At 42.8% G+C, this 20,551-nt stretch overlaps 1 protein-coding gene across 5 annotated transcripts in view; it reads left to right on the top strand.

The window, feature by feature from the left end:
• Nucleotides 1-19,997, top strand: part of PENK (proenkephalin) — a 53,481-nt gene extending 33,484 nt beyond the window's left edge. The window contains exons 1-4 of one of the 5 annotated variants that reach the window (XM_042857002.2): nt 12,892-13,022; nt 13,485-13,606; nt 14,360-14,500; nt 19,028-19,997. In XM_042857002.2, coding sequence (XP_042712936.1) covers nt 14,363-14,500; nt 19,028-19,696 — 807 coding nt within the window. In that variant the 5' untranslated portion in view covers nt 12,892-13,022; nt 13,485-13,606; nt 14,360-14,362 and the 3' untranslated portion in view covers nt 19,697-19,997. Of the gene's footprint in view, nt 1-12,891; nt 13,023-13,235; nt 13,413-13,484; nt 13,611-13,862; nt 14,271-14,359; nt 14,501-19,027 lie in introns of those variants that run through there. The other 4 variants (XM_042857001.2, XM_065585591.1, XM_024107425.3 and 1 more) reach the window with 4 other exon arrangements.
• Nucleotides 19,998-20,551: the final 554 nt, after the last annotated feature.

Raw genomic sequence — 20,551 nt, 5'->3', positions numbered from 1 at the left:
ACCCTGCAGACACATGCAGCTGCTTACTTTATGCATAGTGTTACAAACTTGGAGCAATTCCAAGTTACGTTGGAGAGCAGGTGGATTTTAATCTTTTATTGAAAACTACAATAGAATCCAAATGTGTGATCCCAGGCTACAATACAGCAAATGAAGTAAGCAATCTCACTCCCTACTGGGTTGTCCCGTGAGGCCAGGGACAGCTCCAGGCACCAGCAAAGGAAGCAGGTGCTTGGGGTGGCCAATGGAAAGGGGCGGCACGTCCGGGTCTTTGGTAGCGGGCCCCTCACTACCTCTCGGTAGAGCTGCCACTGAAGTGCCGCCTATCTTTTTTTTTTTTTTTTTTTTTGGCTTCGCCGGTTGGGGAGGCAAAAAAGCTGGAGCTGGCCCTGTCTGAAGCGTACCAGTTGTGGGCAGATGAACCTTCCTCTCTGTTCAGAGTCTGTCACCTCTCCACATGGAGAAGCTCTGAACACCCTCCTTGTATATCAAGTTATGCATGGACTTGTGATGGTCACGTCACATACACAGAATGTCCAGACATGCCCAAGGACAGCTTTCCCTGCTGCTGAGCCCAAACATGTATTACAACATTAAACAAAACACATGCCAAAATAGTGATGAAATAAACCATAAAACAAGACGGGCAAAGGTGCCTCACCCTGGGGACACAGTAGCATCTAAGTGTGTGGCCTGTCTGAGGGTTCTCCAGTCCCCTAACAATAAGCCCATTGCAGTTGATGGAACTATGCACATGCATAAAGTTAAACATATGTATAAATGTTTATGGGATTGGGACGTAATTCTTAATTTCATTAAATGTTGAATGTATATATAGACATAATTATGAGCAAAGGGATGTGTTTTGTTTGATCTTTATAGTCTTCATATTTAATTTCGTACTTTTGTTACTTTCTCAGTATACAGTGAAGTAAAACCTCATTAATTCTTACTTGGTCAGTCCACTAACCTAATAAATCTTACCATAAAAGCTAAAAATATACACACCCTCGTGTTCTCAACCTATATCTCTGCAAAGATTGAATAGCAAATATTTGTGATGTCTTATACTACAGTTTCCTTTCTTTTACAAAACATGCAACAGTCCAATTACTAGTACATTAAGGAGTATTCTCATAATTAAAGCTAAACCACACGTCAGAATTAATGAACAAAGAACATCTCGCCATGCATTATCCTGGCTTTTTTTGCTGTCATTTATTGTCCATTTACTAACTTGCAAACTTGGATATTCAATGGCTCTCCCAGTCATTAGGGTGAATTAACATTTTTCTGTATAACTGTTGTATGCAAGCCTCTGGAGGCAAAAGTAATAATTATATGCTCCCATGCATGTAACCAGAGCAATAACTGCATGGAGAAATAAAGCTCTGATGCTGAACTTGTACTGGTTGAATCAGGAGTAGCTCTGTTGAAGTCACTGGTGTTACATCAGTGTAAGATATCCAAAATGGACCAAAAGCCATAGCCATGTAGTTCAAAAGCAATGAGTGGAATCTCCTGTGAAGGGTGTTTTTATTAAAAAGGCTTCGTATCTCTTTCTGTGAATCAAATGGCTCACGTTGCATATATTAAAAGGGGGAAGAGAAAGACCCACCACAATTACAGCTTTCGATAAACCGGAAAGGAAGAGGATCAGAGGTTCCACGAGTCTGTTAAGGATGTGGTTATTGCCACTTTATTTTACATGGAAGACGCTTGAATAATACAGCGATGAGCAGCAGAACCAACCACTATGAGGGATGGGTAGATTTCATCATGTAAATATCACTCAAATTTACCCTGCATTGAACAGAAATACTAAAATATTGTTAAAGATGAAAAATATAATGGGCCTGATTCTCTTCATATAGTAGTTTCCTACCAATACAACTCCATTGTCTTCAGTGGAGTTAAATAGATTATAAATTATTTGGGTTGGGGACCATCAGTTTCTGGGCACTGATTGGATATATGTAAATAACACTACAACTTCCGGTTTACACTGGACATGGCAGGTTGCCAAGGTGCCAGACAGGCAAGCTGGCAGGAAACCAGGCAGGTTTCTGGTGGAAGCCTGTCTGGCAGGCAGGGTTCTGTTGGTACTTCATCAAAATGAAACAGTCTCTGCAAAACATTTTAATTTAGCTGAATTGACAAATTTTGATGGAAAAACCTTTGGTCGGAATTTTTCTGACCAGCTCTAGTTTTGAGCTTTATAGCCTTTATTTATGTAGACACTTTCAATATGATTATGTTATCTTAATAGAAATATATGGGTGATTCCCTGGTGGCCAAAGTCATACCTCCTAATTCCCATAGATGTTAGCCACCCTACTGACTATTGTCAGTTATACCAGCTGGAACGATCTCCTAGGGACCACTCTACCAGCTGAGAATTGGCTGTCACACTTTGCATTCCAGCCCTGCTCCGTCCCACTCAATATGGGTTTAAACAGATGGAAGAGTCAGTGGCCTAAAGCTCAAACTGATAATCAGGCCCAGTTGTGTAGGTAATGAAGCACCTGGTTGACAGCATGCAGCAATGCGTCACGGAAGTTTAGGCTGGAAATGAACAATTAGCAATGTTATGGTGGCCCATCTTTACCCTGCAGGGTCTCCTGCCTCATGAAATCCTCTCAACTTTCTGTTTTATCGACTTTTAGTGATATTTAAATCAGTATCCAGGCAACTCAAATGCCAAATTCTTTTTGCAGCCTCTTTTAGTTGAGGGATTTACTGGCATGATAAATGGATTAATTAATATTTATTTTTGCCATCTTTCTAATACATAACTCGCCTTTTTCCAAAAGTAAAACGATGTTAAATAAATTAGAAGACAAACACTTTTTAAGACTTCAGGAGTCATTCTACCAGCACTAAATCACACTGTATCTGATTCTAGCACAAAGTGTGAAGCAGCCAGATAACAAATATTCTTGAAAGGTAGCCTACTTTAATAATAATAATAATAATAAACAAGATACATAGACAAATGAGTCATTTTATTTATTGGCATGGTAGAGCAATGGCACTATGTAGTCTTATTCCTAACACTGAAACTTTATAGCAGTCTATTGACAAGATGAAAACCTCATTACAGTAAACGGTTAATTTTTAACTCCCATCACAACACTCCTCATAAGAGTTACCAGACACAAAACATGAGTGACATAATAAAGTCACTTAGTAGAACCCTCTCTGAAAGAGCAAGAGACACTGCCTCTGGCAATGACCAATACTGCTTCCTTTAGAGGAAGGAGAAAAATCTACCTAGTGCATCTGGTAACAGAAAGCAGAGCAGAGGAAAATCTGTAGATGGGATGTTTTATAACACAGAATAGCGTTCGTTCATAAAATTGTCAAGCTTACGCTTCTCTCGATTCTGCCTCAATCTAGACTCAAATTTATCTCCTTACCTCACAAGCTTTAAGTTATGTCACTTACGTTATGGTACTGACCTCCTTTGTGAAGTATTTTGAGATCTACTGATGATAAATGCTAGATAAGAGATAGGTAGGCATTATTATTTTTTATTATTGTGAATGGGAGAGGAGTCGTCCATGAGGCAATCTCCCTAATAAGATGTCTTCTGCTATGAAAACCTCTTACCTCATCATTCATCCTTCCCTTACCCCATATTGCCACCACCACCCTGCTGCCCCTAACCCTCACTCCTTCTTTGCTCAAAGTCTCTTCATCCCTATGTACATAAATGCGGCCCATGATATAAACCTGAAACCAAACCCAAACTATAGCTATGTCCAATCTAACGAATTTCATTTACTTTCATAAAATAGTATCAACAATTATTTGCACAGAAGGTAATAAGGGCTCAGGTGGCTGCGGCTGCTTGTTAGACTCTGGAGTGTTCAATAATGCAGGAGGGAAAAGGAAATTACTTTCAAAGATAAAAAAGCAGCTTTAAAGAGAATTGTAGTGGTCCCTTGCTCTTGAGTGGGGAGGGAGGTCACTCTGCCTCATTACAGGCAGACAGCAGGTAACAGTCTATAGGGGAAACTCCAGGCCTCTGGGTGGGGCCAAGCCACAAACTGTCTTTAGCCTGAAGCCACCTGGCTGGGGCAGACAGCAACAAACAGTCTAGGGAGGAGGAGCTCTGGCCCTCTGGGAGGGGCAGAGCCCTGAGCGGTCTTTGCCACCTGACTGGGGCTAACAGTAATTAATAGTCTATAGGGGAGCTCTGGACCCTCTGGGGTGGGCAGAGCACAAACAGTCTTTAGCCCATGCCCGCCTGGCTGGTAGTGAGCCCACAACCCAACCCAGCCAAAAAGAGGGGTTTGGCCGCCACCCCAGGGGTGGGGTCAGTGGCAGGGTGCAGGGAGACCCAGGCCCACCCTATTCCACTGGGTCCCAGCACAGGGCCCTAATAGTGACGGATAGGTCCATGGGGATGCTACCAAAACATGCTGATTTACTCTCCAGCAGCAGAACCAGACTAAAGTCTGGTTCCGCTGGGCTACTTACTAGCACAGTCTGGGTATAGGGCCCCATAGTCCGATGGTTCTCTGTCTCTTGGGGTATTCAGCTGCTGGCAGTCCCCAGAGCTCTTTGGGGCATTTGTCTGATGGTGGTCCTGGCAGCTCCTCGGGATACTCATCCGTCTCCTCCAACAGCAGGGCATGGCTCCACTTGGGGACTAGTCTAGGATCCCACAAAGATATCCACTCCCTGGAAGAGACATCAGCTCCCTCTGATTAATTAATGTCCCTGGATTCAAAATCAAAATGTATTTTGATAGCAGGACTTATCTTAATCTACTGCAAATGTTCTCTGTCATGCCCTCTAATTAAATGAACTACATAATGCTGTTATATTTAATATGTACTTACTGTAAAGTATTCTACATGTTCCATTCAGTTCAGTCCTTATTTCCAAACATACACGCGCGCGTGTGTGTTTGTGTGTGTGTGTGTGTGTGCAGGCGCTCTCCATAGTTCAGTTTGAAGCTCTCTTTGTCTTAAGTTCCCATTTTTTAAATTCTTTTGTAACTCAATTACAGGTAAAGCAATGCAATTATAAGTGCATGTTTGTTATACATAGGGGCAATAAGTACATGCAATACTCTGTCTATTTTACATGGATACAAGATCAGAAAATGGAATGAGGCATTCTTTCCCCTTTAGCAGCATGTTTCATCTATTTAGTCTTCATAATCTACAAAACATTATAATCTACAATGAGAAAGAAAAGAGAGTCATTTTTTTTTAATATTTCCATATTGGGAACTGTCTTCAAACTTCTCTTTGCTGTAATTCATTGGTTTATTAAGGAAATCCGCTCACTAGATATGGGTAGAATTGCAGTAATCCAATTGTCTCAGTATATATTTCTTTTCAATAACTGATAGACATTTTCATATCATTGTACCACTCTTATTTCATTTCTTTCCTAGTAGGCGCTGCTTTATAGCCTGAGGAATATATATATATATATATTTGCCCCATTATGGTGCATATTTTAGTCCAGTAAAAGTGGATCTTGTGACACTGCCATATAGAATGTATATACTACAATGGCTCTGTATTATATTTCTTACCTACATTGGATGTAATTTTACTAAAGATATTAAAAAGATGTGGAGAAATATATATCCTATGTGTCTGGGGGGAGGGAGAGAGATTAAGTGTTTTATAGCAAACAGTAGAGTCCCTTATCAAAATGAACGTCCTTCCTCAGCACTTGTATAAATACAAATGTTCCATAAAAACTGAACCCTGTGTTCTTTATCAAATTAAACAGAACCAGACAATTCAGAGGATATAAAAAATGCCTAGGCTTCATGCTGGCCCTTTGCACAAGGGGTGAAATAAATCACATAAAGTGCTGTTTCTAGTTCCTTACTTCCCATTTTGATCCCATCGTTAAGGTTTTCTGCTCTAGCAAGGGCTCCTGGGATTCTATCACCATGTTGAATGTATTTTTTCCTAAATCTATCTCCATTTAATTCTGGCTCAGCTATTCTGTAGAATGTAGAGATATTTAGAATGATGGAGATGAGAGGTTTCAGAGAGGAAGGCTGGGTTTTTGGCTAATCTAGTGACTTGGAACTTGGGAGAAGTAGGTTCAATTCCTATCTTTGCTGGTAACTTTCTGCATGACTATGGACCTGTCATTCAAACTGTCTCCCTTAGTTCCCCATCTGTAATATGAGGATTCTCTCTGTCCCCGGCCCTCCACACCATTGTCTGTCCTGTTTTGATTGGAAGGTCTTTGGGGCAGAGATGGTGTCTTACTATGTGTTTGGACAGGCCCTGGCATAATGGGATCCTGATCTTGATTGGGGCTTCTAAGCATTGCTTAATACAAACAATATTTGTTTTTCTCTAGTATATTTAGATAGTAACCTCTATTCTGGATTAAATAAACTCAAACAACTGCAGTTTTTATCAGCCCAGGACACTGTTATTACCAAGTTAATAATGAGCAACAAGGTATTGTTATTACTATATTGAAAAGCATTCTCCCTCCTCTTACATCTGTCTTCACGTCTCTGCTTCTCATCCCTGGTGCTTCTTAGGACAGATCAGCCCCCAGTTCCACAATGAGTAATTTTTTACATTATATTTATTCTATATGCTCCCTTTCCTCCATCCCTGTTGTTAAGCCCTCTCTGCAAAGAGTATCTCTCCCAAAGCTGAACTAAAGCTAGACATCACGGGGCTCTCCCCTGCTGTAATTCAGCCTGAAGGAAAGGAAATTCTTCATTTAGAAGAAATTACACCTTCTCTGTGAGCATTAGACTCTTTCAGCAGTGAGCAGCAGAAGGTGGGGAGAAGTGAGAGCATGTGGGGTAAGAAAGTGTGGATGGGTTGAATATCTGAGGTGACTGTTATAGGCATGTGAATGTGAGGTTATGAAGGCAATAGCCTGTCAGAGCACAGGAATTATGTACTGTACCCAGGTCTTAAATTCTCATAGATTACTTCCCAGAGCCCCCATGTCCCCGCTCATTCAGGGCGCTGGGCTTCAGCTGCAGTGGGAGGTCTTAGGGCTTTAACCCCGTGGGCAGAGGGGGTGTGCCAGGGTTTGGGGCTTATGCCTCGCAGGATGCACCCAGGCTCAGGGCTTCTGCCTCACGGGAGGCTCCAAGGCTCAGGGCTTCTGCCCTGTGGGAGGCGCTGAGGCTCGGGTCTTCAGCCCCCATGGGGCATGCTGAAACTTGGGTTTTCAAAGCCCCATGAGGTGTGCCAGGGCTCAGGGCTCCAGGCTCCAGCTGTGGGGCCCTATGGACCCCCTGGAACTGGCTCACACTCCCCCCAAGGGGTTTGAAAATATTTACTGGCACTCTGCTCTGGACAGCTCCAGCTGAATTTAAGCCCTGGCTGTTTCATGACTGAGTAATAATCACACAGGCATTATGCAGCCCAATGTCTCCCCCACACACACACACATATGCACAGACACACAATTAGCATGCAAGGATTAGCATATCTGATAAATGACTGTACAATTCTGAGTCAATAATTATACAGCATCTCTGGGCCCTGACTGGCTGAGACAATTGCATTGCATTGCAATTGCAATTAAAATTTCATTGTGCTTAAGAGCTGTAGGCTAATGTTCTAGTTACTTTATGGATACACAGTTGTTCTGATACTCCCTCAAGCCCTGGGAACTGAACATCCCCCTCTTTCCTGCTTTTATACCTCCACAGAAGGCCCTGCTTGTAAGACTTTCCATGCGGTGGAGGAGGGACTGAATGTGGCACCTGCAGCCAGTCACTGCCTTACCATGCACCTTACCACATCAGAGGGAGTCAGAGTGGCATAGACATTTCATTCTCCTGAGCAGACTGCATACCATCCATGTAGTAGCCCTGCTAACACAGTAGTGTGGGAACTAACTCAGTACTCCAAACTCAGATCCCTCACATGTCAACATAAATAAAACTAGGGACTATTGTGATGCGTTTTAACATCTTCCTTTTCTCAAGAGGATTAATTCCCAAAGCTGTTTGGTGTTACTCTATAAATATGGGGCCTTGATTCTCTTCTCACTTAGTGGTTTTACATTAGTGCAACTACATTGGTTTTAATGGCTCTTTATTTAGCATAGAGATCCATTTGGGTCTCTTTGTCTAGCCACTTCACTTTAGTCTGAGCCCAATCTCTGATCCCAGGAGTAATAGTTGTGGCAGTAACTCTCCTCTCATGCACACCAGAACCAATAGGTTTCAGGTAGGGAATGCTAGGAAGGTGGACCTGCTCCTATATCAGCTGATACAGACACTATCCAAAAGGGCCTGTCTAGGGATATAGCCATCCCCCCAGAATGGCTAGTAGCTGCAGTATGTACAAGCTGGAGCTTTCTTTGCTCCTTTGAGAAGGAAAAGCAGAGAACACTTTACCTAAGCCCTCTGTCTGCCCTCTGGATTATGCCAGCAAGGATGGATCAAGAGAGGATCCAGACCAGTGTCCCTGTTTCCTCTCTTTAGTCTGGATGGAGCAGGATTTGGCTTGGGCTGTTTTTCTAATTTTGGGGCAAATTCATCTATGAAAATGGATAGAATTTCTTGGATTTTAATGAAAAATGACAGTTATTTTTGTTCTTCCTCCTGCTTTTATAAGAACATAACATAAGAACATAAGAACATAAGAAAGGCCGTACCGGGTCAGACCAAAGGTCCATCTAGCCCAGTATCCTGTCTACTGACAGTGGCCAATGCCAGGTGTCCCAGAGGGAGTGAACCTAACAGGCAATGATCAAGTGATCTCTCTCTCCTGCCATCCATCTCCACCCTCTGACAGACAGAGGCTAGGGACACCATTCCTTACCCGTCCTGGCTAATAGCCATTAATGGACTTAACCACCATGAATTTATCCAGTTCTCTTTTAAACTCTGTTATAGTCCTAGCCTTCACAACCTCCTCAGGTAAGGAGTTCCACAAGTTGACTGTGCACTGCATGAAGAACTTCCTTTTATTTGTTTTAAACCTGCTGCCTATTAATTTTATTTGATGACCCCTAGTTCTTGTATTATGGGAATAAGTAAATAACTTTTCCTTATCTACTTTCTCCACATCACTCATGATTTTATATACCTCTATCATATCCCCCTTTAGTCTCCTCTTTTCCAAGCTGAAGAGTCCTAGCCTCTTTAATCTCTCCTCATATGGGACCCATTCCAAACCCTTAATCATTTTAGTTGCCCTTTTCTGAACCTTTTCTAGTGCCAGTATATCTTTTTTGAGATGAGGAGAGAACATCTGTACGCAGTATTCCAGATGAGGGCGTACCATCAATTTATATAAGGGCAATAATATATTCTCAGTCTTATTCTCTATCCCCTTTTTAATGATTCCTAACATCCTGTTTGCTTTTTTGACCGCCTCTGCACACTGCGTGGACATTTTCAGAGAACTATCCACGATGACTCCAAGATCTTTTTCCTGACTTGTTGTAGCTAAATTAGGCCTCATCATATTGTATGTATAGTTGGGGCTATTTTTTCCAATGTTCATTACTTTACATTTATCCACATTAAATTTCATTTGCCATTTTGTTGCCCAATCACTTAGTTTTGTGAGATCTTTTTGAAGTTCTTCACAGTCTGCTTTGGACTTAACTAGCTTTAGCAGTTTAGTATCATCTGCAAACTTTGCCACCTGACTGTTTACCCCTTTCTCCAGATCATTTATGAATAAGTTGAATAGGATCGGTCCGAGGACTGACCCTTGGGGAACACCATTAGTTACCCCTCTCCATTCTGAGAATTTACCATTTATTCCTACCCTTTGTTCCCTGTCTTTTAACCAGTTCTCAATCCATGAAAGGACCTTCCCTTTTATCCCATGGCAGCTTAATTTACATAAGAGCTTTTGGTGAGGGACCTTGTCAAAGGCTTTCTGGAAATCTAAGTACACTATGTCCACTGAATCCCCCATGTCCACATGTTTGTTGACCCCTTCAAAGAATTCTAATAGATTAGTAAGACACGATTTCCCTTTACAGAAACCATGTTGACTATTGCTCAACAGTTTATGTTTTTCTATGTGTCGGGCAATTTTATTTTTAACTATTGTTTCGACTAATTTGCCCGGTACAGACATTAGACTTACTGGTGTGTAATTGCCGGGATCACCTCTAGAGCCTTTTTAAATATTGGCGTTACATTAGCTAACTTCCAGTCATTGGGTACAGAAGCTGATTTAAAGGACAGGTTATAAACCTTAGTTAACAGTTCCGCAACTTCACATTTGAGTTCTTTCAGAACTCTTGGGTGAATGCCATCTGGTCCTGGTGACTTGTTAATGTTAAGTTTATCAATTAATTCCAAAACTTCCTCTTGTGACACTTCAATCTGTGACAGTTCCTCAGATTTGTCACCTACAAAAGCCAGCTCAGGTTTGGGAACCTCCCTAACATCCTCAGCCGTGAAGGCTGAAGCAAAGAATCCATTTAGTTTCTCCGCAATGACTTTATCGTCGTTTTCTTACCATGTGAAAGACGCTGCATCTTGATTAACTAATAGGGAAAACTTGCCTTAAACTTCAATCCACAGCTGTTCAACCCTCTTCTCTAAAACATCAGATTTGCTGCAGCATTTAAAGAAGCAGCAGCATTCTGAGTGTTCTAGTAATAGCACTGGGATTTCTTAGCTACATTTTCTTCTATGTCCTTAGAAGTTAATGTTAGAATGTCTGATGAGCATATGCTCTAGGAGTTATTTTGGGGAAGTTCTATGGCCTGTGTCATACAGGAGGGTAGACTAGATGATCCTAATGGCCCCTTCTGACTTTGGAACGTACGAATCTTAGTATGACTAACTTTTAAAAGGTGACTGCTGTATATTTTATAGCCATGTTTGGCTTAAAATGTTTTTTTCCCCAAAGACAAAATATCAACAAAACCAAACAATCAAAACAAAAGTAATACAGCACTTTTAACAAAGGACTTATTGGCACTTACATAAGGCAGCTGTGGCATGCTTTTTTAAAAAGCTGCAATAATTTCAATGCGTCATACAAAGAGATGTGAGGTGTAATTGCTGTTGCTTTGTTACAATAATAATTGCTATTAACATACAAAACCTTTAGTTTCCATGGGGGAGGAGAGGGAATTATGGACATGAGAGATTTTTCTAACTTTCTTCAAAAACTTAAACTCAGAACATTCCACAGCTGGTGCAGAGCAAGAGATGGGATAAGGACAAGATCCATTTTCCACTGATGTTTAGTGTCCTGTGTTTGGAGCCCACATCATATTAACAAAAAGCATCCAACAACTGATCCCCATTCATGCAGCCTCCTGCCTATGACAGTGTCTTCAGACTTCATTGGTAGTGGCAGTTTCATAAAGCTGTGTGATGTGTACCCAGACAGTGAAGCCAAATTAGGCATGAATACAGCTCTGGTCCAATATGTTTAATCTGGTAGAAGATAGAGCAGAAATAGAGGGAACTCTGTACATTCACACTTTATGATGTGCCTTAATAAACTGAAAATCTCACTCCTGCAGTAGGAATTGGCAGTTTTAATGCCCCACATGCTATAGATCATAGTCATTCTTTGTGAATAGAAACTTTAAAGCAACATATCCATTTCAGTTCTTTTAATTTCTATGAGAACCCACTTGTGTTTTCACATGCAATTGGGAGAGGTCTTGGGGAGGGATATTAGCTGTCCTGAAATGTACAGGACCAAAATAAACTGTAAAACCTTCCTGAAGCAACTCAGTCTGTGAGGTATGGTCAGTTTTAGATTGCGCCTTACTTCTGAGATCTGAAATGTTATCATGGTTTTTGGGTCCAGGGGCCAAATATCCATCAGTTAGAGACGAAAAATCCATCAGTTAGAGAAGAAAAATCAGTCAAATAGGGTAGGGAGACATGCAACTTGAAAGCTTGGGCAGCTTTCCTTAAAATCACAGTTTACACAGGGACCAAGCTACGTCCAGGAGAGAGTGGTTTCTGGGTCTTACAAATGTTGCCAGGAGGTTTATAACACTAGAGGAATATGTTAAAGCTCTGACTATGAGATTCTGGGGCTGGACAGGGTGGATGGCTTGATAATTGCCCTATTCTGGTCATTCTCTCTGAAGCATCTGGCACTGGCCACTGTCGGAAGCCATTGGCCTGACCCAGTATGGCCAATCTTATGATCCCCATTGGTTGTGGATGAGCATTTTCATTCATTGAAATGGGCTCATTTTCACATGGCCAGTGTGCACAAAAGCTTACAGCACAGACCCCTCTCACAAGCCTGGGTGCTCCTCCAGCCTTTGCAGGAGCTGGGCGCCCTCTAGCGAGCAAACCTCACCTAGAGGTGTGGGCAACAGCAGGGATGGATCACTTGAGGATTACCTGTTCTGTTCATTCCCTCTGGGGCACCTGGTAGTCACCACTGTTGGAAGACAGGATACTGGGCTAGATGGACTCTTGATCTGACCCAGTATGACTCTACATAAGAACAACCAAACAGGTTAGAGAGAAGGGGAAAGCCCCAGGCCACATAAAAGCAAGAAGAGGCAGCTGAACCGCTGGTGGAATAAAATCTCCCTCCCTCCCCGTGTCTTTAGTGACTCCGACCTCCTTGACCCTGCAGCTTTGTCCTCTGGAGCCTTTTCTTCTTTCCAGTGGGGTTTGATAGAGAGTTTTACACACTGGCTTCTCTTCCCCAGCATTGGAGGATGAGAGATTTGCAGCTTCCATGGGGTGGAATGGTCTAGCCGTGCCAGATGTTAAGGAAGATCAAAGGGGGGGACCAGTGGAGGGAAGGGGGTGTCAGCCCCCATTGCGCTCTGTGCTGCAGTTCACTGCAGCAGTTTCCCGAGCCCCTAGTGCTGTGACCTAGAGAAACGTGGGTTAGCCAGTGGGGCAGGGACAAGGCTGGAGCACGTAGACCAAAGAGGGGCGGGGGTCCAGCCTGCCCTTGCCGGTGGGCTCCTCTTGTCCTATGTCACTCACACACTCAGACCAAGCGGCCGGGGTCGCTCACGCCTGGCGCCCACAACTCCCGCAAGTCACTTGTCTCACGCTCGGCGGGAGAGCTCCCGAAAGCCAGGTGGGTGCTGTAAAAGGCCAAGGCCATTTCCTGGAGCACGGCCTCCCCCGTCCTCTACTCCCAGCTGTCCCCAGCTACCCGCGGGGGGGACAGAAAACGTCCTCGCTGACTTCCCTGCATGGCTCATCCCCTTCCCAGGCAGAATCGCTAATAAGGGGGCCTGAGTGGGATTTCGTAGGTCCTGCGTCAGATGGAGCCCGTAGGCGATTGGGGGAGGCTTCGCTTTTCCCTTTTTGACTAATTATAAAGTGGCTCCATCCGCTTCCCAGAACCCTGACTTTGGTGAAGAGCTCCGCAGCCCTGCAAACAGATCCATCCATCCAGCCAGTGCTGGGGGCCAGGAGACCGCAGCTCCAACTGGGCACTTTCTCCCCCTGCCTCCTCGCTCCTGTAAGATTTACTGAAGCTGATGCTCAGTAACTGCGGGCTATTACTTTTCTCCTGTATTTTTTTTCCTTCTAGAGCTTCTCCAGAGGCACAAATTGCTTAGCCCTTCTATAAATACAAGGGGCTCAAACCAAGAGGCTCCAGCAAGCTACTGCTCGCTCCCGAGGTGCTTCTGCGAGTTCCCACGGAAGCAGCATGTATGTGAGTGAATTGCTGTAAGGACCGGCACTAGGCTGGGGGCTGGGGCGAGGCGTCTAGTAAGGTTGCTGGCAGTGGCTTGGCTGAGTTTTATTTCTGTAACAGCTTTGCTGTCTGTCTAGTTTCCATAGGCTACTGCTTTGTTGTTCGGGGGTTGTGCGCGTGCAAACTCTTGCCAGGCAATCGCTCCGAGGCTTTACCTTCGAATATCTCTGTAGTTGTGGTATCTGACCTCTCTCCTGGCTGTGCCGGGGAACTGCCTCTGTCCGGCTTTCCGGGATAATGACTGGGGACAGGGAAAGAGAGTGGCAGGAGAAATGCTTTAATTTGGGGGGAAATTGATTTGATTTCTGTTAACCACGTTAAGTTCGTTCTTCGCTTACAGCGCTAGGTCCTGTTCCCGTGCAGGCTCTGGGCTTGCAAAAAGGAACAGCTCCGGCTCTGATAGCACCAGCAGAACAGCCAGGGGGGCTGAGGTCTTGGCGACCCTGGGAAGGGAAGAGAAAGCCGGAGGCTGTCCCTGTCTGCAGCTGCGGAACAGAGAGCGCAAAGAGTTCCAACTTGCTGCGTTCCGCGTCCCGTACCTAACCAGGGGGTGGGGTCCGCTGCCTGTGAATAGTTTGCAGCGCCCGTGCCTGAGGCTTGGAGGAAGCCGGGGCACAGGTGTGACTGGCTGTGGGGTTGGGGACGCTTCTCCTGGGGCCAAGGAGGAAGCTGGTGCCAGGCTGAATTCTGACCTCTTCTTTTCGCAGCCCATGGCGTTGCTCCTGAGACTTTGCGGCTTGCTCTTGGCTCTCAGCAGCTGCCTTGTCTGGACAGTGCAGGCGGACTGCAGCAAGGACTGCGCCTCCTGCTCCTACCGGCTGGGTCACCACGCAGAGATCAACCCCCTGGTAAGCGGGATCCATGTGCTCCCAAGTAACTCTCTGACCCCACTGGCCGCCTAAGAGGCACAGCAGCTGCTCCCGGAGGCTCGCACAGGACTCGGGAGCCGGCTCCTCTCACGCAGAGTTAGCGAAGGGAGCTTAGCTGTGGGGGCGGTGGGGGAAGAAGATACTCCGGCCGCGGGCGCTGTCCGGGCTGGCTTTCCTGCGGCTCTGCGCTGTCCTTCCCCTGAGCCACGCCGGACAGTTCGGCACCCTGGAGAGCTTCCCAACACTCCTGCCTGGCCCCAGCGAGTGAGTTGAGCTAATTGACTGTTGAGGTCCATTTGCGGGTGCTCCAAGGTGCCTGGGGAGGATCGGGCCTTAGAGCAGAGCAGGCAATGATGCCTCCTCCCAGGGACCCAGCCTGCACTGGTGGCAGGTAGCGAGCGCCTTTGACCTTCACTGAAGCCTAGGGGAGCTAGGGCGCTGGGCCCTTTACTGGACCTAGCCCCAAGTACAGTGCCTAGGAGATAAGCGGGGGAGGGTGTTTCTGATATTTAAACTCGAGTCTACCAGCGCTGCTGTAACCAATTATCTTCTTAAAAAAATAAATTGCAGCATTTTAATTGGAAGTCTAATGTCAGACCGCTAGTGTGAAATAGCCTAGAAATGTCACCGGAGCTATCTTGGGGGCTCGGGGAGAGATTGGAACAGGACCTTCTAAAAACTACCAAGCTCCTTCTCCCCTTAAAAGAAATCATCCTTTTAACTGAGAGTCTAAAGTTACCCTGATCACTAGGTTTAATTTTGAGAATTCGTAGGATAAGCTCCCGGGAGCAAAAAAGTTCCCGGGAGCCTTTTGATGATCCGGGTGGGACTAAGAGAGATTGAAGCCTAGAGAAGAATGGAATCACTGCAGAAATTCCGGTCAAAGTCTCTGGTTCAGAACAAATCCATCACATCTTAAAAGAGAGAAAGCAGCGAATACTGAGATGTAAAGGCAGACTAGAAATGAACCAATGGCAAAAGAGTCCCTATTCGAATCCTCTCAAGACGAGAACGTCTCACCCTGAGCTACTATGTAGTTTCGCTCTTAGGCGTTCCCTAATAACGTACTGTTCCTTTAGCAAGGAAGACTCTCCCGTATAGGATACTGCGTTGTTCTTGTCTTCTAATTCGAAAACCGTCCATTATAAAGTGCCTTCCATCAGAATGAAAATTGTTTGTCCTTTGAGGATAGCTTTGCAGAATGGGAGTCTTATTATTATTATTATTATTATTACACCGCTAGGACAAGTCACCATAGACACGGGAGTTCAAAGATTTCCTTTAAATTTGTTATTCCATGTCTCAATTATCAAGTAATAGCTTGAATGGTAAATCTCCACTCGACATACACGCGTTTAAAAAGTCTGCAAACGCGATGTAAACTTACAATAGACTTTTTTTATTCACAATTTCCCGTTTAAAAAGCAAACATTTCTGCCTGAAATACTTTCACTTCTCATTGTTATAACACCTAACATTCTATAGCTGGGAGAGATTAGAGAACAATTATCGGTCTGCCAGTTTATTTAATGTATGCATTTGACAGCACTGGATCCTATACTTATAGCGTGGGTCTGTGTATAGTTCTCCTGTATAATCAGTCATACAGATCTCCCTGTCTATTTTCTTCTTTTTCTTCTGTGACTTGGGAGGGAGGTAAACAAAAAATGGCTGAGACACACACTCAGGGGTAGAAGAAGTAGCTGAAACTAGTTTTCTCTTGTTTGACAGTATTCGTTTAAACGAAAAAAGTTAAGTTTAAAAAAATGTTAACGGCCAGGACTCTTACTTAAATCCAAAAAAGCAAGAAAATTCAGACTCAAGGCTGCAGCAGTTCCGTACGGGAAGGACTGCAGAAGATGACATGATGATGCGCTGCCGTATTTTAGCCTTCATTGGCTCCTCTTATTATTAGGTATTGGAGCTTCTCGGTTGAAAGATGGTACCATGGAGAGGTGCGAGCTGCCGAGCTCTCTGGCCGAGGTCCGGCCAAGCACAGCTTTTACCTCTGTAGTGAATAGTCCCACTGAATTCAGTGGAGCTCTTCACGTGCTTCTTGAAGTCAGTGAGATTGCGTGCTTTGCTAGATCCCCGCCAGAAAGTTCAGCCCCTGGCAGGATCAGTCCTAAGAGTCTGAGCCTGCTCCCAGTGGAGGAGGATCAAGCCCTACAGGAGCAGCAGTACCTCAAAAGAGCTTTTTTCTCCCAGATGTCCGGAAGCATTAGTCCGCTCAAAGGACACTGCCTGTCAAATGTAGGGCTACAACCTTTAGTTTGTTCTTAAAGTACAGCCTGTTAAAGCATGAGAAACAATCCAAACTGAGCGTGTTCTCGGCAGTTAAAAACCACTAGCATTACTTTAAAATATAGGCACAATGGCACCTTGCATGGAACTTAAGGGTCTGATTCTGACAAATGCTGGGTATCCTCAATTCCCATAGTAGTTGGTGAGAATAGGGTGCTGAGTACTGGCAAGAGACATTCAGCAGCACCTTGCAGACTCTGGCCTCAAGGATTTGATTTTGTAGTGTTTGTGTACTCACTCCCATTGAAATTAATGGAAGTTTCTGATTGTTTTGGTGCACAAGGAATGAAGCTTTGGACCCTAATCTACCTGAATTATAAATCACTGAACATTTTTGTTTATAACAGAAACAATAGCACCTCTTTAACCACAGCAGTTACACACAGAAAATATTCTGAATGCAGTTGACATATGTCCACATGAAATTCTGAATGTCTATTTCAATGAATTCTCAAAGTTAATTGGGAAGCCTAAGTTAACTTTAACAATCTTTCTTGTACAGCAAAGCTATTTAAGGAAGTGTTAAGTCCTGTTCAGTGATAGCATTTATCAGCTGATATACCAAAACAGAAAAAGTACAGTGTCATACAATATTTTATATACTCTTGGTATTATATACTAATGTTTCTAAAGACATTAACACCTAGTGAGTTCACTGTTACTTTTATCATAATGAGCACCATAGGAAGTAATCAAACTATTATTATATACCATGTGTGTGGTGTATGTTTGTTCAGGGGGAGAATGATTGTTTAAACTAATCCATTAACCAAAAAAAGAGGGGTTTTTTGTATTACAGTGATTTCCAAATCAGATTGCAGCTGAGACCATATTATTGTAATAACCCAAATATGTTAACATGGACATAGTCATGCAGTGCCAGTTAAAAAGAAAAATTGTGATGGTTTAGGAGTAGAATGTTGCTAACAACATAATTCCTTTAAACTCAATTTGAGATGAACCTTTAACTCTAGAGTAATCACCAATATGGAAATAATTGTACCATAAATCTTCTATCTTGCTACAGCATATACAGTAGGTTGATAGATGCTGTTTCTTAATATATTTATCACACTTAGGACTTAACTCACAGGTAACTACAGAAGTAACAAGGTAGTCACTTACCACACAGAGTTGTTTTGAGGCTTATTTTCACATTTGTAAAGCTTTCTGAGATCTTTAGATGGAAGGCACTATAAAAGGGTAATTAAGTATCATAAATTTATTATTAAAGATGATGGGACAATAAGGTTAATAATGTAAACAAATGTAACATTTCAAATATAATAAATGCATTTCACAATTGCAAAAATCTGATCATATGAGATCATACCTTTATAAGATTTAATCATTTCTCAGAGCCCCACCTATTGCAAATTATAAGCTAGTGGAGTGGAAATGACTTTTCTGAAGTGAAATAATTTCAGTATTACTGCTGATTATTCAGTTTTACCTAATCTTACTAAATTCTTTTGACGAGACATTTTTGACCTCCCTAAATTGTACACTTAAATATAGAATATTACTTAGAAGTGCTCATAAATTGTTCCAGACCTCTTTGAGAGGTATGTGTGTGTGCACACCTGGATGTCTTTGTTTAAACTAGAAACATAGGAATTGCTGTAGCAGATCAGACCAGTGGTCCATCTAGTCCAGTATCCTCTGACAGTGACCAGTACCAAACCAGCTACTTGAGGGGAAGGCACAAGAAATGGCATACTGAAAAATTATGGAATAAGATGTCCATGAGGGAAGTTCCTTCCAGCCAATAAGTATCTAGAGCAGTGATACTCAGACTAAGAATCCTGAGTTGCAAGTGGCTCTTTAATGGGTCTCCTGTGGCTCTTTGTGGCACATGATATTAAAACACTGTGACTTAATTATTAACTAATTGGGATGCTTTTACTATGTTTACAACCAGTTGTAATTGATAAAATAATACTTGTTCAGCCATTTTGCTGTGAGAATAATATTTATAAAACCTAAATATTTCCCATCATATTGTTCAAATATGAATATCTAGTACTATAGTAAATGAAACAATGAATTCACATTACTGTGGGTAATGTTGATGGCTAGTTTGGCTCCTGAATCAGTGAGGTCTGAGCATCACTGATCTAGAGATTGATTTGTGCCTTTAACAAAAAATAAAAAGACAAGATGACATTCAATCATTCTTAGTAAATCCCATCAATTTTTCAGGCATGCACACTAGAATGTGAAGGAAAACTGCCTTCTGCCAAAGCCTGGGAAACCTGCAAGGAGCTTGTGCAATTGACTAAACTGGATCTTTCTGAGGAAGGCAACAGTGCTCCGGGGGACAACAAGAAAGAACAGGATGAGAACCATTTGCTAGCAAAGAAGTACGGTGGCTTCATGAAAAGGTATGGTGGCTTCATGAAGAAAATGGACGAGCTTTATCATGTAGAACCGGAGGAGGAAACAAATGGAGGCGAGATCCTTACTAAGAGGTATGGAGGGTTTATGAAGAAAGACTCCAATGATGACGCCCTGGCTAATTCCTCTGATCTGCTGAAGGAGCTTCTGGGAACAGGGGCCAATGCTGAAGCCTCACATTACCGACAGATAAATGATAATGATGGGGAGGTCAGCAAAAGATATGGAGGCTTCATGAGAAGCTTCAAGCGCAGTCCAGAACTGGAAGATGAAGCCAAAGAGCTGCAAAAGAGATACGGTGGCTTTATGAGAAGAGTAGGGAGGCCAGAATGGTGGCTGGACTACCAGAAACGTTATGGTGGATTTCTTAAGCGCTTCACTGATTCTTTTCTCCCTTCAGATGAAGATGGGGAAAGTTATTCCAAAGAGGTTCCAGAGATGGAAAAGAGATATGGTGGATTTATGAGATTTTAATACCCTCCCCTTTATCCCTTTTGTCCCAAATGAGAGACACTGCCTCATTGGTCATAATTTATTGTAATGTGTTGCTTGTACTGTACAGTTTTTTACTGTCCTAGTTAATGATGCAATCTGTTGTTTCAGGTTCTGTGTTCTTTTAAGTCAATAACTTCTGTTTTAGTCAGATTTAAGTCTATATTGTAGTTTTCATGCTAAAACTATTTTGGTTACCTTATCCCTTTTCTTTAAACACTACCGCACATCTACAGTAGAATTGCTTAATTGTATATATAATAAATTCTTCATCCTAACTGCATAATGGATTTTGAAGTGTCTGTTATTTCCTAGTAATGCATTTAATCAACCACTTTGTCAAATTCATTCAGCGCTGAATAACCAAAGCTTATAATTTAAAGCACCAGCTCTTTGTAATCACACTATTCCTTCTGTTCACACCACAGCAGGAATTGGAATTGGATTAATTTGTATCTTTGCTTCCTAGGTTTCTTACAAAGTTAGAACACCGAATATATCTCCAAATGGGTCAGATTTCTCCTCTTACTTTTGCAATTTAGTAGAATAAAGTTTTTAAAAAGACTAAAATTACTATTACTATCCACTGCATTTAGCTAGTAGGCAGCAAGAAAATACATGAGCACGTTTTAAAATACTAAACATTTCTTCAACTTCCCTGGCATAGCAGGGAGTTAGTTCTAATGTCATGTTTCTTTGGACATATTTTTTACATTAATCCAATAAAGGTTTGTGCAACTGGCTTTTCAGCTACAACCATTAAGGGTCAAAGTTTTCCTTCCACAGGAAAGTGCACAGAAGAAGGAAAAACTGAAAGGAAAACTCCATAATTTTGAC

Source organism: Chrysemys picta, chromosome 2, assembly GCF_011386835.1.
Source record: "Chrysemys picta bellii isolate R12L10 chromosome 2, ASM1138683v2, whole genome shotgun sequence".
NCBI classification, from domain to species: Eukaryota; Metazoa; Chordata; order Testudines; family Emydidae; genus Chrysemys; species Chrysemys picta.
This window is presented reverse-complemented; position numbering and strand designations above follow the sequence as displayed.